The 13644-nt window shown below is 42.5% G+C and overlaps 1 protein-coding gene across 1 annotated transcript; it reads left to right on the forward strand.

The window, feature by feature from the left end:
• The first annotated feature begins 948 nt into the window (after nucleotides 1-948).
• On the forward strand, nucleotides 949-11891 carry MRPL23 (mitochondrial ribosomal protein L23). The gene is made up of 5 exons (XM_085062875.1): nucleotides 949-1051; nucleotides 1168-1290; nucleotides 1924-2006; nucleotides 3648-3721; nucleotides 11543-11891. The coding sequence occupies exons 1-5, from the start codon at nucleotides 1026-1028 to the stop codon at nucleotides 11705-11707; spliced, it is 471 nt and encodes a 156-aa protein (XP_084919001.1). The 5' UTR covers nucleotides 949-1025; the 3' UTR covers nucleotides 11708-11891.
• The last annotated feature ends 1753 nt before the right edge of the window (nucleotides 11892-13644 follow it).

Here is a 13644-nt window from a genome sequence, read left to right on the forward strand (position 1 = left end):
CCTTGGTAAAAAGTCTCTGTCTTTCTTATAAAGCTGCCTTACATACTGAAAGGTCAGAATAAGGTCTTCCTAGAGTCCTCCCTTCTCCTGGCTGCACAAGCCCAGCTCTGTGCCTGTCCTCACAAGGGAGGTATCCCAGTCATTCCAGCATCTCTGCGGCCTCCTCTGGACTAGCTTCAACAATCCCTTGTCTGTTGTGCTGGGGATCCCTGGGCTGGACTGCACTGGGGTCTCACCAGTGTGGAGGACAGGAGAGTCATCTCCCTCCTGATATCATCAGGACAAGGTCCTGTGAAAGGCAGACACCACTGCAAAGTCTCACAGAATTGTTAGGGTTGGAAGGGACCTCTGGAGATCATCCAGTCCAGTGCCCCCGCCAAGGCAGGGTCACCTAGAGCAGGTGACACAGGCATGTGTCCAGGTGGGTTTTGAATGTCTCCAGAGAGTAAGATTCCATGTTGTCCCTAGCCAGCCTGTTCCAGCTCTGCCACCTGCAGTGTAAAGATGTTCTTCCTCACGTTGAGGTGGAACTTCTTGTGTTTTAGTTTATGACCACTGCTCCTCATCCTGTCACTAGGCAGCACTGAAAAGTGTCTGGCATCATCCTCTTGGCACCCTTGAGCCCTTGGCCTTTGAGATATTTGTATGCAATGATGGGATCTCCTCTGAGTCTTCTCTGCACTAAACAGGCCCAGCTCCCACAATGTCTCCTCGTAAGAGAGATGCTCCAGACCCCTCATCATCTTCATGACCCTCTGCTGGACCCTCTCTTGTAGCTCTTTGTCTCTCTTGCGCTGAGGAGCCCAGAGCTGGGCACAGCACTCTAGATGAGGCCTTTTGCAGGCACTTCCCAGCGCCTGTCCCGGCCTGGCAGCTCCTGCTGGGGACACTCCTGTCCCGCTGTGCCCTCCCCGCGCCAGGGCAGCCCCACAGCCCCGCCGCGCTCCTCCGCTCCAGCAGGGGGCGCCGCCGCCGCCGGCCCGGCGGAGCCGCTCTGGCGCGGGCGCTTCCCGCGGGGCTGGGCCATGGCGGCGGGCGCCAGGAGGGCCGTGTGAGCGGGGCGGGCGGCCGGGGGCGGCGTGGGGTGGGATGTGGGGCCGGTGGCGCTCGGCCGGGGAAGCGGGGTGGGCGTCCGGCCGGTCAGTGAGCAGCGGCGTGTCTCCGCAGGTACCCGCTGTTCCAGAGGGGCGGCCCGCAGCTGCGGATCTTCCGTCCCAACTTCTTCATGCTGGCGGTGCGGCCCGGCGTGCCCCAGCCCGAGGACACCGTGCAGTTCCGCGTCTCCATGGAGTGAGTGCGGGCTCGGCAGCTGGGCTGTTGGCTGAGGGCCGCGAGGGCCGAGTGCCGGGGCAGGGAAGGGGCTTCTGCATCAACGAGACCTTGCAGAGGGCGGCGAGGGCACTGATTTAATGACGAGCTTTGCGTGGCTTCTCTGCCCGGGTGTTAGCGAGGCTCAGCCTTCCCACGGACGGGCTTAGCAAGAAGGAAGTGCTTATGGATTTGATCCAGAGCGAGTAAGGTCGTATCCAGTTATTTGTCAGGACTCTCTCAACTTGACCAGTCTGCTGGCACACATTGGAGGCCACAAGCCTGTGGCAGGTTCTGGGAAGATGAGCAGCTCCTACTCAGTATAAAGAAAGGCTTCTCAGGTTGGGCAGTGAGAAAGCCTGCTGAACACAGAATATACCTGGCATTCTGAATGTTGAGGCGACGGAGGATGAAATATTTGATAATTGTTAAAGTTTATGGCTGTAGCAGTGTGTGGTCTAGGCTGAGTTTATACTTTCATGTAGTAAATCTGTCGTGGTTAAAACAAGAAGAAGATGTATTTATTCCACAGTATCAACCAGTCTGTGGTTTATTTTCTTTAAATATTTATACATTTTCTTCTTTCTTTCCCCAAAATGTTTTTTCATTGCCTAGAATGACAAAAGTGGATATCAAGAATTACCTTGAAAGAATATACAATGTACCAGTAGCTGCTGTGAGGACGAGGATACAGTATGGTAAGTGCATAAGTGAGTAATCTAAAGGGGTGAATACAGCATCCCTTCACAGCCAGAGCAGACTTTACCTCTCAAAAGGTCTGTTAGATTACAGCAGACTTTGGCTCCAGTGGTTCCAGGTGCAGTGGTGACGTCTGCTAGCTTAGTTGTTTATTCATCCCTTCAAATGAACATGCAGCACTTCATACTGGAATGCTTTGATTAAAGTATGATGTAAGTTTCACTCTAAGAAGAAAAATCTGAGTTTAAAAAGCCAAATCATCCTAACAGTTATCTAGCTTGTGCTTTTGTAGTTGGTAATGTTTCTCCTTGAAGACCAGTGGGTGTCTCCCTTCAGAAGGAACTGCTTCATGTGATTTAATACAAGTAGTAATTAAACTTAATTTCAGCCATAGTCTTTGTTTAAAAAATGAGCTGAGGTTACCTTGCATGCACACAGAGGACGTGTTATAGTCTAACAAAAGACAAAGTTTATAGAGAAAAGCAAAATATTCAGTTGAACAGGTAGATAATTTCAGAAAACTTTCTTGAGAAAGTTTCATGTTTTTATCACCTGTTGTTACCAGATTTCTGCAGACTTCAGTGTTTCCATTTGTGCTGTTTCTCTCCTGTACAACCCTTAGAAACAACAACAAAAAACCATCCAAAAACCCACCAAAACCCACGAAAAACCCAACAGAAATCCAAATACCCGAAGTGACATATTGGCCAGGACATCTTTGATGTCTGGGTTTTTCATTTTTCATGTAGTGACTCTCTGAAAGAAATTATGTGTTTATAATGGTAAGATTAGAGATGAATTTTAAAAGAATGGGAAAAAGGACCTGTAGTAATGAAAAATGGAGGATGAAAGAAAAAAGCTTCAAAATAAGGTTGTAAAACTCAGAACATATAAAGGAAGAAAAAACCTGGAAATATCTGTAACATGCTTGTGTGAAAAACAGCATTAAATGAAGTCTTAAATACCAACCACAGGTGGTTCCAAGCAGCTCTGAAAAATAGTCATGCTTGTCCTTATAACTATGTTGTCCTTCATTGCTAATTTTAAGTGATGGTATATAGTGAGGGATAAAAGAGGGTTAGAATGCCTAATAATTTGAGAGCTTTAATGTCTGCCTAACATGCAGGGGGTAAGTTGTACTTCCCACTCAGTTGTGACCAGCATACTTGGAGAAGGTTGAGGTGCTTTGGTTTGTTTGCATGTGGAGTATAATTTCGTGGTGTATAAACAGTAGATCCAGCTCATCAGCTGAGTAGTAAAAATTGTCAAGTTTAAGGCTGTTTAGTGGTCATTTTTTCTCCTTTTCTTTCTGAAGCTGTGGATATTGGGAAGACAGTTTATCACCCCTGCCCCTCTCTGGGACACTTTTCTCCTTGCTTCTTTGCAGACTTTGTGTGTGATGTGAAGGCACAGTGGCAGCAGCCTGGTGATTCCTTGGTTCCTTGCTTGAAAATGAAGAGAGCAGTGCCCACCAGTTTCACTAAACTTTAATCATTATAGTGCTGTGCTGGTGGTGAAGGAAGAGTATTCCTCTTAACAATAAATCAGAGCTAGCCAAGTCCCCCCTTCAGCTTTGCCTTGCTTTGAAGAGCTCAGAAGTCCTGGGAAGTAAAAAAGTGGGATTCTCTTCATTTCTGCAGGTGCAAATAACAAGAGGAATCACAGGAATCAGCGAGTGAAGAAGCCAGATTACAAGGTTGCCTATGTACAGCTGGTGAGTTAACACAGATGCTTGTGAGGAAAGAGAAAGGGATTGTTAACCAGCCAAGCTGAAAGTAGTGTCCAGTGAGTTGTCCTGGTTGCCTGAATATTTCTGCCAATCCTCTAATAATGACAGTTTCTTTCATACATTCCAGAATGTAAAGAGATTTAAATGACTTGGTCTAAAGATCAAATTCAAGCAAATGGTTAGTTTTCAAGTCCTGTGTTGGTTTGAGGTCTGTATGTAGGTTGTGGTCTGATGTCATAGGGTGCTGCTTTGCCAGAATTTCATGCTGACCCTGTACTCTCTGTGCTGGAAGGTTCACGACTTGTGTGGTTGATTGCTGAAATGTCCAGTAAGTGAAAGAATATATTGTGAGGGTAGGGAACTTCTTATTAAAGGTCTTTGAATTTCAGAGAAGACTAAGGCTTATTCCTTGGAGAGCCTTTAGTCATGTCTAAACAAGCATGCTTTGTGGCTGAACTGGATTCTGAAACATGTTGGTTGCCCGGTGGAAAAGGAGGTTCATGTTCTTATAAATTTCTTTCATAACAAGAGCATATTATAGTTAAGGCTTGTCTTGGGCTTACCTGTCTTAATGCAAAAAAGAAGTGTAACCAGTGACAGAAAACCCCTTCACATACCAAAATTACATTAAAGGGATCCTATTTATGGTTGTAAAACCATAAGCTCAAAATTGCAGTTGGTGACACAACATCACTGTTGCTCCGCCTTGGGACAAGGGTTCAGTGTTGGGGGAACACTCTGTGATCTTAAAGACTGGCTAAGACTTCATGTGGACTTGGGGTCAAATCCAAGAGGCCCAAACAATGGGAAATCTGATTTTTAATACTTCAAAGTTTGAATATGCTTGAAGTTTTTTTCTAAGCCCCTTCTGTGGAGGGGGTAGAAAGAAAAGTGAGGATGGTGTGTTTTTCTAGACAGCTGTTAACCTAATTTAAAAAAACACTATAAAGTACAGTGTTACTAGAAAGTATCAGTTATATTTTGATGAGGACTAACTTTGATTTACTCTGCTGAAATTAAATGCAACTTCATCTGTGTGAGGATTTTACATTATGATGGCTAAAATGTGCATTCCTTTTTCAAGGAAGAGTCACTGCTTTGGTGAGCAAATTCTCCCTCCTGGATTGTCTGTGCAAGGTTTTTGTTTGCCATAGATTACAACTGTACAATTAGGAATTGAATGCTTGGAGTGATTATATTGTATCTCACAAGTTGCTTTCTCTCAGTGTTGTTCCTTTGTAGGTAGTTGCAGGCACTTTCCATTGCCACAGCCCCCTGCTTGTGACTACTTTGCTTTTAGAAACTTGTTTCCCAAGACTGCAGCAGACACTGGTCTAGTGAACTGTAGTCAGTTCTTAAATTTTAGTTCACTGTAATGCAGTCTTGTGTCCTTTGTGAAGTTGAGAAGGAGGTAGTCTGCAACCCATAGACAGTCAGGGGGAAGGAGTGGGAAGCAGAATGCTGCTGCTCTGTTGGAGGAAGACACTTATTTAAGGCAGTGCCTTTGTGCATTTATTTCACATTCGGCCTCTCAGTCTAGAATAGTTGCCATTACCTTAATGGTTGTTCAGCAGAGGTGTGGAGATTTACCTAAAAGAGCTGGTATTTGAGGCAGCTGCACAGGAGTAGTTTGGTCATTCTTCCAGCCTCCCATTTTGTCTTCTGGGCAATGCATGGAGCCCTGTTACGCTGTGGCTGAAGTCTCTTAGTATATGGGACAGCAAGAGTCCCTTTCTACCTTATACTGTTGTTACCATAATAAGTTCCTAAGGAATGCCATGTTGTCCATCTCTCCCATCAATAGGGTCAGGGTACCATTTTTTGGTGTTGTTTTTCATGTCAAGGTGGGGAATCCAGACCATTTGCTAAACTCTTGCCAGTGAAGCTTGGTCTCTGTATTTTTTCCTCACCTCATTCCTGGTCTCTTTGGTCTCTTTTTTTTTCCTATTGTTGTTGTGGTCTGTTAATTCCATTAACATTTAGATTTCTTTATTCCTCCCCCTTTCTCTTTTTCCTTTTGTTTGTTGCTTTTCATCACTAGCTCTGCTGTCTCAGACAATGAGCTCCCAGCTCTGTGTTCACACCAGCTTTAAACAGTGGGTGAAGCCAGAAACCAATTTCATTTCTGAATCTAAAGGGTTTGCCCTCGTTCTCATTCATGGTGCGATTCAGGCCATTACAGGCCCCATGCAGTCCATTGTTAATATCTGCCTAATTTAGGAAAGTCTTTGGTAACCACTGTAAAATCCTTATTTTCATGAGAATTAGTTTGCATCTGCCATGAGTCAGAGTAGCTGGGCTTTCCCACCATTTTTACCAGCTGTGTTTTCTCTCATTAATCCAGTTTCAAGTTAAAACTGCTTATGACTGGAAAAATATGGATGTGTTTTTGGAAGGTCTTGGGTTGATTTTTCTGTTGCCCACTAGGTGGAAGTATTGCTCTTTCCAGCGTGACTTGGCCGCTGTGGTGCAGTTCACCTGAATGAAATTGAGTTTATTTTCATGACCAGTTACATTTCCCTGCTTCATAAAGCATCACCTTATGTGTCCCAGTGCAACACACATATCCATTGACTTACTGCGAGTGTCTCAAAGGTGGAAGGTATATGAAGTCATGGTCAACGTGCCCTTAGGTGTCAGACTAGTGCCCCAGCTGTTCCACATGTAAGAATTGTTGTCCTTTCTTTTCCAAATACTATTTCTTGGAGATTCTGAGCTGTTTACTTTATTCTCAGGCGGTAACTGGACAAATACGTGATCTGTCCAAGCATAATATTTTCACACTAAAAAAATACCTCAAATCATAGAAGGCTGTGGATCAACAATATCGTGCCATTCCAGAGCCTGCCTGCCTTTTTTTCCCTTCTGGAATGTGGTGAGAAAGGTTTAAGTTAGAAACTTATGGCCCTGTGTATCAAATGCTACTTTTCTACACTGTTCTGTTTTTTAAATTAAATGCGAGTTTTACCTCTTTACAGACTAGATAAAATAACTGTAATACAGCAGCCATTCTCTTGACTCTAATACAACTATAATTATCACAATGAGAAGAAAAAAAAAAGGAAGAAAGCCAGTGGGAAACTTTGCAGTTGCATTAACATCAGGGAAATTAAAAAAAAACAACAGCATCCCCTCCTTCTCCTCCTTCAGTATTCTCACTGGTTTAGCTTAACAGGTGTTAGTACCCGTGGGAGCACAACTGTAGACAAGCCTCTGGAATCCAGGCCTATTTTTAATTAAACCTGTTTTGAAAAAGCTGGTGGAGATGGCTGTAAAAAGGAGTCTGACCTTGTCAGCGTTAGGACTAACACCTATTTAGCTGTTTGAGTGATGGCACCGGTGGGAACATTTTTGCAAATGCTTTCTCCTCAACCCCTGTTTAGAGTATCCTGTACATTCATAGTAATTAACCTATTTGCACATCAGATGTGACAGCAGTTTTCTTTTGAATTCAGAGGAAACTTGGATGATCCAAATGCAGTGTCGCTCCTGAATGGATTTTTGAAGTTGTTTTCTGTGCTGTTTTGCCATATGTTTTAGCATCAGATGTTACCACTGCTATAGTAGGAGAATTGTTCAAATGCACTGGATTATTAAACTTAGCGGGATTTGCTGCTACTGCTGGATTGAATCCCATGCTTTTGGGAGTCCAACATTTTTGTAGTTAATGATATGATAAACATCAGCTTTCTGCTAATTCTGAAGGACAGCAGTAAGTGCTTCAATTATCCAAATAACCAGAAGATCTCACAGTTGTTCACAGTTGTTTACATGATCGGTGTTTGCTGCATCATTGCTGAACAGTAATATCTGTGCTGACCTTCCATTTCTAAACTTTTTGAGGGATGCAAAGGTCAGAGAAGTATAAGTGAATTTGTGCTGGATAATCCTTCCAGCAGTTTTCTGACGTGAGGCTCAGCAGTGGAAAGGCCAGCACTTGACTTCACAGGCTTAATTATGGTCACTTAACCTCTCATTAAAATGAATGGAGGCAATTTGTACCACTCCATGTGATAACTCCTTAGACAGACTCCAAGAACAAGGTGTTTTTTTACCCTTTCTGACCGACAAAAGCTTGAAATCTAAAGGGAAAATAAATGTTTGATGCTTAGGTCACTTTTTATTGTGAAGGATGTTATTAGCATTTAACAAATGGATCCTTATAAGGCCTTGTCTATAACTCACTTTTACATTTGGGTAATGCTGAATTGAGGATTGGAGTTGGTCAGGAGTAGAAGTTTAATGGGTCCCATTTCTGTTATCTGAGCACTGGACCACTCATCTCCTTTCTGCATAACCTTAGAATTTGTAAGAAAAAGGGAGGTCTCTGGGAAGACTCTACGTGGAGAAGAGTGATGCATCATCATGTTGCCTTTATTTTTTTAGGTGTTCAATGCCACCTCTCTGACTTGCTTTATTTGGGGGTTTTTGTTCTTTTTTTTTGTTATTGTTAGGTCTCACTTAAGAGCGAGGTGAGAGCATATGGTGGTAGAGCTTATTCTGACAAATTCCAGAATATCAGGGGATCACATCACATTGGTGAAAAAGATCATTTGCTGTTGGTGCACCACCCAGTTCCAAGACAGACTAAATTATCCAAGCAAATTTTTTTCCCGTGTCTGTTTTACAGGGTTTTCCTTTAGCACAGCTATGTTGAGTAGAAAGGTAGTATTGTTTTCTCCCCCTTTCTCTGCTTCTAAGGTAATTATGCTGGCAGAAGTTCTATAGTAGAAGCAAGTTCCAGCCTTTTTAGAGATTACTTGAGCTTATGAGAATTTCAATAATTCAGCAATTGAAAGGAATACCATGGATAAATAGCTTGCAAAAGGTAAAACTGTGAACAAATGCAAGGTTTTCAAGAAAGCCAGAATCTACCTTTCCGGTTGAATATGCCAGCACTTCATGTTCTAGCAGTCTGTAAACCAGATAAACCCTGATGAACTTAGTAAAAATTGTTTGCTTTGTTCCATTGAGGATTTCATTCTGAGGATGCATTTATCATATGGTTGTCAAATGGTTGCTGTATAGAAGGGAAACCTTTTACAAAGAAAAAGTGTAAGAAAAAGCAACACTGTGTAAAGGAGTGACAATCCCTCTGTTCCTTTGTTAGGCATTTTTTTGAGGAGGTGGCATATGAGCTTGAACCTCAGTAGCCTCTGTCATTATGTGGAAGATCCACTGAGTGTAAATATGCCTGAACAGCCTCACAATCCTTTATGTAAGTTGATGCCTTTTGGTATTTTTGAAATTTTGAAATACCCAAGATACAGGCTTCTTCTGAAAACTAGCTACTGAGCATGCACAACAGCTATTTTTCATACAGCTTTCATCACTCCAGAGCCTTACAGTGCAGTATTACTGCAGAGTATTGTTACTTAAGATTTATCAACCTTCAGTTCTCAGGGTGTAATGTCTTGGCTGTTTTGAATCGTGTTTGGCTGCCAGCCAAAATCAGAATTTCTTCACAAAACAAGAGCTGGAAAGAGCCAACTTGTCTGTGCTGATTTTGATTTATTAAAAGACTCCAGATACAGATTGACGTTTTCAGCTCAATATTTGACTTTCACCAGCCTTGAAATGGGAACTGTGAGCACTCTGATAAACAGCTTAAAGGTTTGTATGGTTTTGCTACAGTCTCTGTGTGTATGTTTTTTGTTTTCTTCTCTCTTTTTAAAATAATAACTGTTTTGCAATGCTTAGTGAATTACCATGGATGTTATTAGTATGCTTTAGGGACAGCTTTCCTTCATTCTCCAATAAGGGAAATGCATTGGTCCTGGAAGCGTACCAGAATGAAAGTGCTTCATAACAAGAACAGTCCCTTACTACACTGTTACCAATATAAATAGTTCTCAGATTTTCAGTGGAGGTGGCGTGCCTACCATGTTAGCCTGAGTTGTTTTCTGATTTGTTTAACTAAAATGGCTTCCCCTCCGGGGCAGCCGGGTCTTTAGTATGGGCCCTGTCTGTTCTATAGGTACCACAGGGCTGAGTGACCTGCCCACAGCACAGTTAAAATACAGCAATTTTTTGTAATATTAGCAATTTTTTTCCCAAATGCTTCAGTGTGCTAAAATCCTTAGCAGCATTTGGCCTCGAGGGTGCTTGTTGCTGACCCTGCTACGGGAAGAGGTTCAGTAGGCTGCAGCTTTGGGCTTGCTCAAGGACACTGGTAAGGCCAGTTTCTGTGCCATGAAATGGGAATGTGCTTGAGTTGTCAAAGGACAGCTATGACAAGGATACTTTTTGGTAATTTCAAGGTACAAAACAGCTGAAACCCCAGAGTGTAAAGCAATGGAAAGGAAAACCTTGATATGTTCCAGTTGAGCTTATCCAGGCTAGAATCAAGGAAAGAGCAATGTACACAGCAGCGCTCCTTTGTTGTTTTTGTAGTATGGTCAGGCTCTTAGGAAACCCCCAAGAAGTATGCACTACAAAAACAACCGGAGCATTGCTGGGTAGAGTTGGTATTTTGTAGATTTCAGTCTGGTTAATCTCATCTGGGATAAGTCATGCTTTTTTCTCTCCAAAGCATATGAGGTTTAGATTTTTTTCACACCTGTTATTTGCCAGATTGAGCATATATGATTAAATGAAACATAGCACACATTCAGCTGGGTCAGGGATGCGGTGACGGTTCTATTGGATTTATTTATGTCACATTTTTGATCCCAAAATGCATAGTAGGTATGTTGGGGAAAGCTCCTTTGATGTCCTTTGTAGAACCATTTCATAACTGAGCCTCTTGTTTGGTTATATTTATTGCATAAATTTAAAGACTGACTGATGGGAAAAAAAACTAAACCTACATGTTTATATGTGAAGCAGTTAAATGCTTTTCTTGAGATTTCTGTACGCAGAATACTGCTAAAGAAGTTAATGTATGGTAACTTATGAGTATTTTGGAGAGTAATTTTAGAGTTCTGGATGACCACTTACAAGTTTTATTTTTCAATGTCCTATATAGAATGGAAAGGCTGATATTGTTGAGTTTAATGAAGTTGTGCTTAGAGCAAACGCCACTAAAAATAAGTAGGTAATGTTAATGGCATAGTACATTTCCAGAAAAATGGTTTCCTGCTGTTAGATAAAAACCAGAGACCAAGCAAATGTTTATTTTCCAAGTGGGAGACATAGATCTGATGGTGATGTTGCACTAAAATGACTTCTCTATTAGGCAGAATGACTGATGCAGATGTAATCACTTTAATCTCATTAGTGATATATTAGACAGATTGTTCCCACTGTAATTGTTTTACACCAAAGTCTTTATGTCTGTTGATAAGAGACCTCTGATATCTGTTATTCTGTATTCCCACATTACACCCTACAGTAACAGCTGCTAGGACTGTTTTCTCTTATCCTTAGCTGAGATCTAAACAACTACAACCACTACTCATATCCTGTGTGTTAACAGAATGAATGCCTGCTCCACTGTGTATTTCTCTGGTGGTGTTACTTTAACAAAATCACTTATTTTGTGCATCTTGCTCTCACTGTATGACTCACACAACATCTCTGAGCTGGTTCAAAGTCTTTGAAGAGATGGCCATCTCCTGATCATTCCTCTGTAAAAAAAAACATTGTCTTAAGTAGCACACAGAAGAGGAGAGGCTGAAAGTTAGCTTTTGGGGGTAAGGGAATTACTTGTATCTTGGGGACATGAGTGGAAAGAGATCTTGGGAGGTCAAGAGGTACCATTTTGCACCAGCTGAAAATTCAGGGTGGTCTTTCACTGTAAGTGTATGCATCATAGCTACTGCAGAAAGGCTGGAATGTCTCTCTGACCATTTGTTTTCTCTTTAGGGCCAAGGACAAACCTTTCAGTTTCCCAACCTATTTCCAGAGAAAGAACAAGACACAGAAACTCGCTCTTTCGATGACTTCAGGGATAAATATATGGAGAAAGAGAAGCAGAAGGAGGAAGGAGACCCCAGACGAGGTGGAGTCCCTGATTGGTTTGGACTTTGATGCGACAAGCCAGCTACCTTCCTTTAGACTCAGAGGGATTTTGATTAGCACAGCTTACACTCTTCCCTTCTCATAATGACTGACTGTTTATTCTTGAGCAGCCCTTGCTAGTGTGTCTTTTTTTCTGGCTGTTTGTGCATGAGTACAACAAAATGGCCCTGAAAAAATAAAGAGGTAAAATAAATCTGACTGCATCAGGTCTTTTCTGTGAACTTGTGGACTATTTCTAAAACATGGAATTCCTTGTTGTCATTTCTGACTATGAGAGTGTCATTGTGTTTACCTTCTTTGTGCTGCTGCGGTTTGTTTTGAGTAGAAATAGGTGGCATTTAATTTCCTAGGATATGTGCCATTTGTATTTAATAGGATATATAAAAGCTAAGACAAGTTAGTCAGAGGTGGACATCATTGGTGTAGATAACTGGACTGTAGGCTCAGGACATAGGGTTCTCTTATTGTCACTTACTGTGTCATACTATCCTGTTGCCTTCCTTGCAGTGACCCCTCCTTCCCTGGAGATTTCCTGGAGGTTGTAACCTTCTTTGTAAACTCTTGTAAAAGTTGTGTGGCATTCTGGGGACAGGGTTTATAGGACAGGTTTGTGATGGGGCACGTATGTGTTTGATCCCCTTAAGCATCAAGGAGCAGACAAAGATGGTGCATGTCTCTGCTTTCTGTTGTGCAGTGCAGGTAGCTGCCTTCTGTGACCAGCCTGCCTTAAGAATGTTTACTGGCATGGTTATGCTGGTATTCCTTCCCCTCACTTTGCAGTACTGGCAAGTGTCCTGTGTGGACACAGTTGTATTGGCATAGAAGTGCTTCTGCCAGTGTAGCTTGTTTTGTGATGAGGGCAAATAAAGACTCTTTTTACTTTTTCTGGTGTAAGTCCCTGTACTTCCAAGTTGCTGATGCCAGGGCAGTGGTAGAACTTTTCTAGGCCTTCTGGGCTGCCACGTTCAGTGTTTTCATTTCTTGGCTCTGTGGCTGTTTCTTATCGCTCTGATGAGGATATTTCCTCTTCTCCTTTGTCAAGTAATGTGTTCTGCTGTGGTGTCAGAAATAGTGGGGGAGAAGGAGGGCTAGGAAGGACTTAGATGGAGAAGGATATTTCTGCAGGCTGTTTGCTACGACACTGCACATGCAGGGTTAAATGTATAGCTAATGTTTCCCTGGCTTTTAAATTCTGCCACTTGGAGCAATTGGCAGGGTAGTGAATGAGCCCATGCCTTCAACGCTTCTAGCCGGGTGCTCTCCTTTATTGTTCTGTATCTGAACTTCTTGTTTGGACAGCTAGCAAGATGTTTACAAGGAAACAGCTGTTCTCCAGAGAGTCAATCCAAGTAGGATTTTACGCACCCCCTTCTGTTCATTAGTCACCTCTTTCTCCCTGCTACTTCCCTTGTGCAGGACAGTCCACCTCCTTCTGTGGTTTATTGTTTACACCCCCCTCTTTCTCCACTTTCCAAGGGGGATTGTGTATGATCTAAGTTAGTTGGTACTTAAACAGAGAGATGCTCTTAGAGAGGAGGGAGATAAGGGAGGATTTGCTATTCCCAGCCTGCCAGCAGAGTTACAATAGTAGATGTGGAAAAATACTAACTTCACTGAAAACATTTCATATGTTTGGCATATCTACAAAGGCAACACTTCCAGAGTTTCATAGTGAGGTGAAACTCCAGGTTAAATCAGGCGCTGGCTTGCAGTTTTAAAGTAGGGTGACTGAATTTGTCTAGGTGCAAGGGTCTCTCTTCTGCTGTACACAGCCTCCTGCCCCCTCTCCTTTGTTTAATACATTTTTGAAAGGCACTGTTTCTCAAACTCACAGATCAGTGTGGAGATGACCTATATTGCAACTTGGGTTTTGTTCCTTCAATCAATATAATATGGAGTTTGCTATATTTCCTTCACTTCTTTTTGTGGTTATCTCCAATGTAGGT

The sequence above is a fragment of the Lichenostomus cassidix genome, chromosome 5 (assembly GCF_008360975.1).
Source record: "Lichenostomus cassidix isolate B80296 chromosome 5, HeHo_3.0, whole genome shotgun sequence".
Classification (NCBI taxonomy): domain Eukaryota; kingdom Metazoa; phylum Chordata; class Aves; order Passeriformes; family Meliphagidae; genus Lichenostomus; species Lichenostomus cassidix.

Bases quoted from the DNA above. Each gene is read 5' to 3' on its own strand.
- MRPL23 (XM_085062875.1), top strand. From the start codon at position 1,026: ATGGCGGCGGGCGCCAGGAGGGCCGT. The intron at 1,052-1,167 runs GTGAGCGGGGCG...GTGTCTCCGCAG, and splicing joins GCGGGCGCCAGGAGGGCCGT to GTACCCGCTGTTCCAGAGGG. The intron at 1,291-1,923 runs GTGAGTGCGGGC...TTCATTGCCTAG, and splicing joins CAGTTCCGCGTCTCCATGGA to AATGACAAAAGTGGATATCA.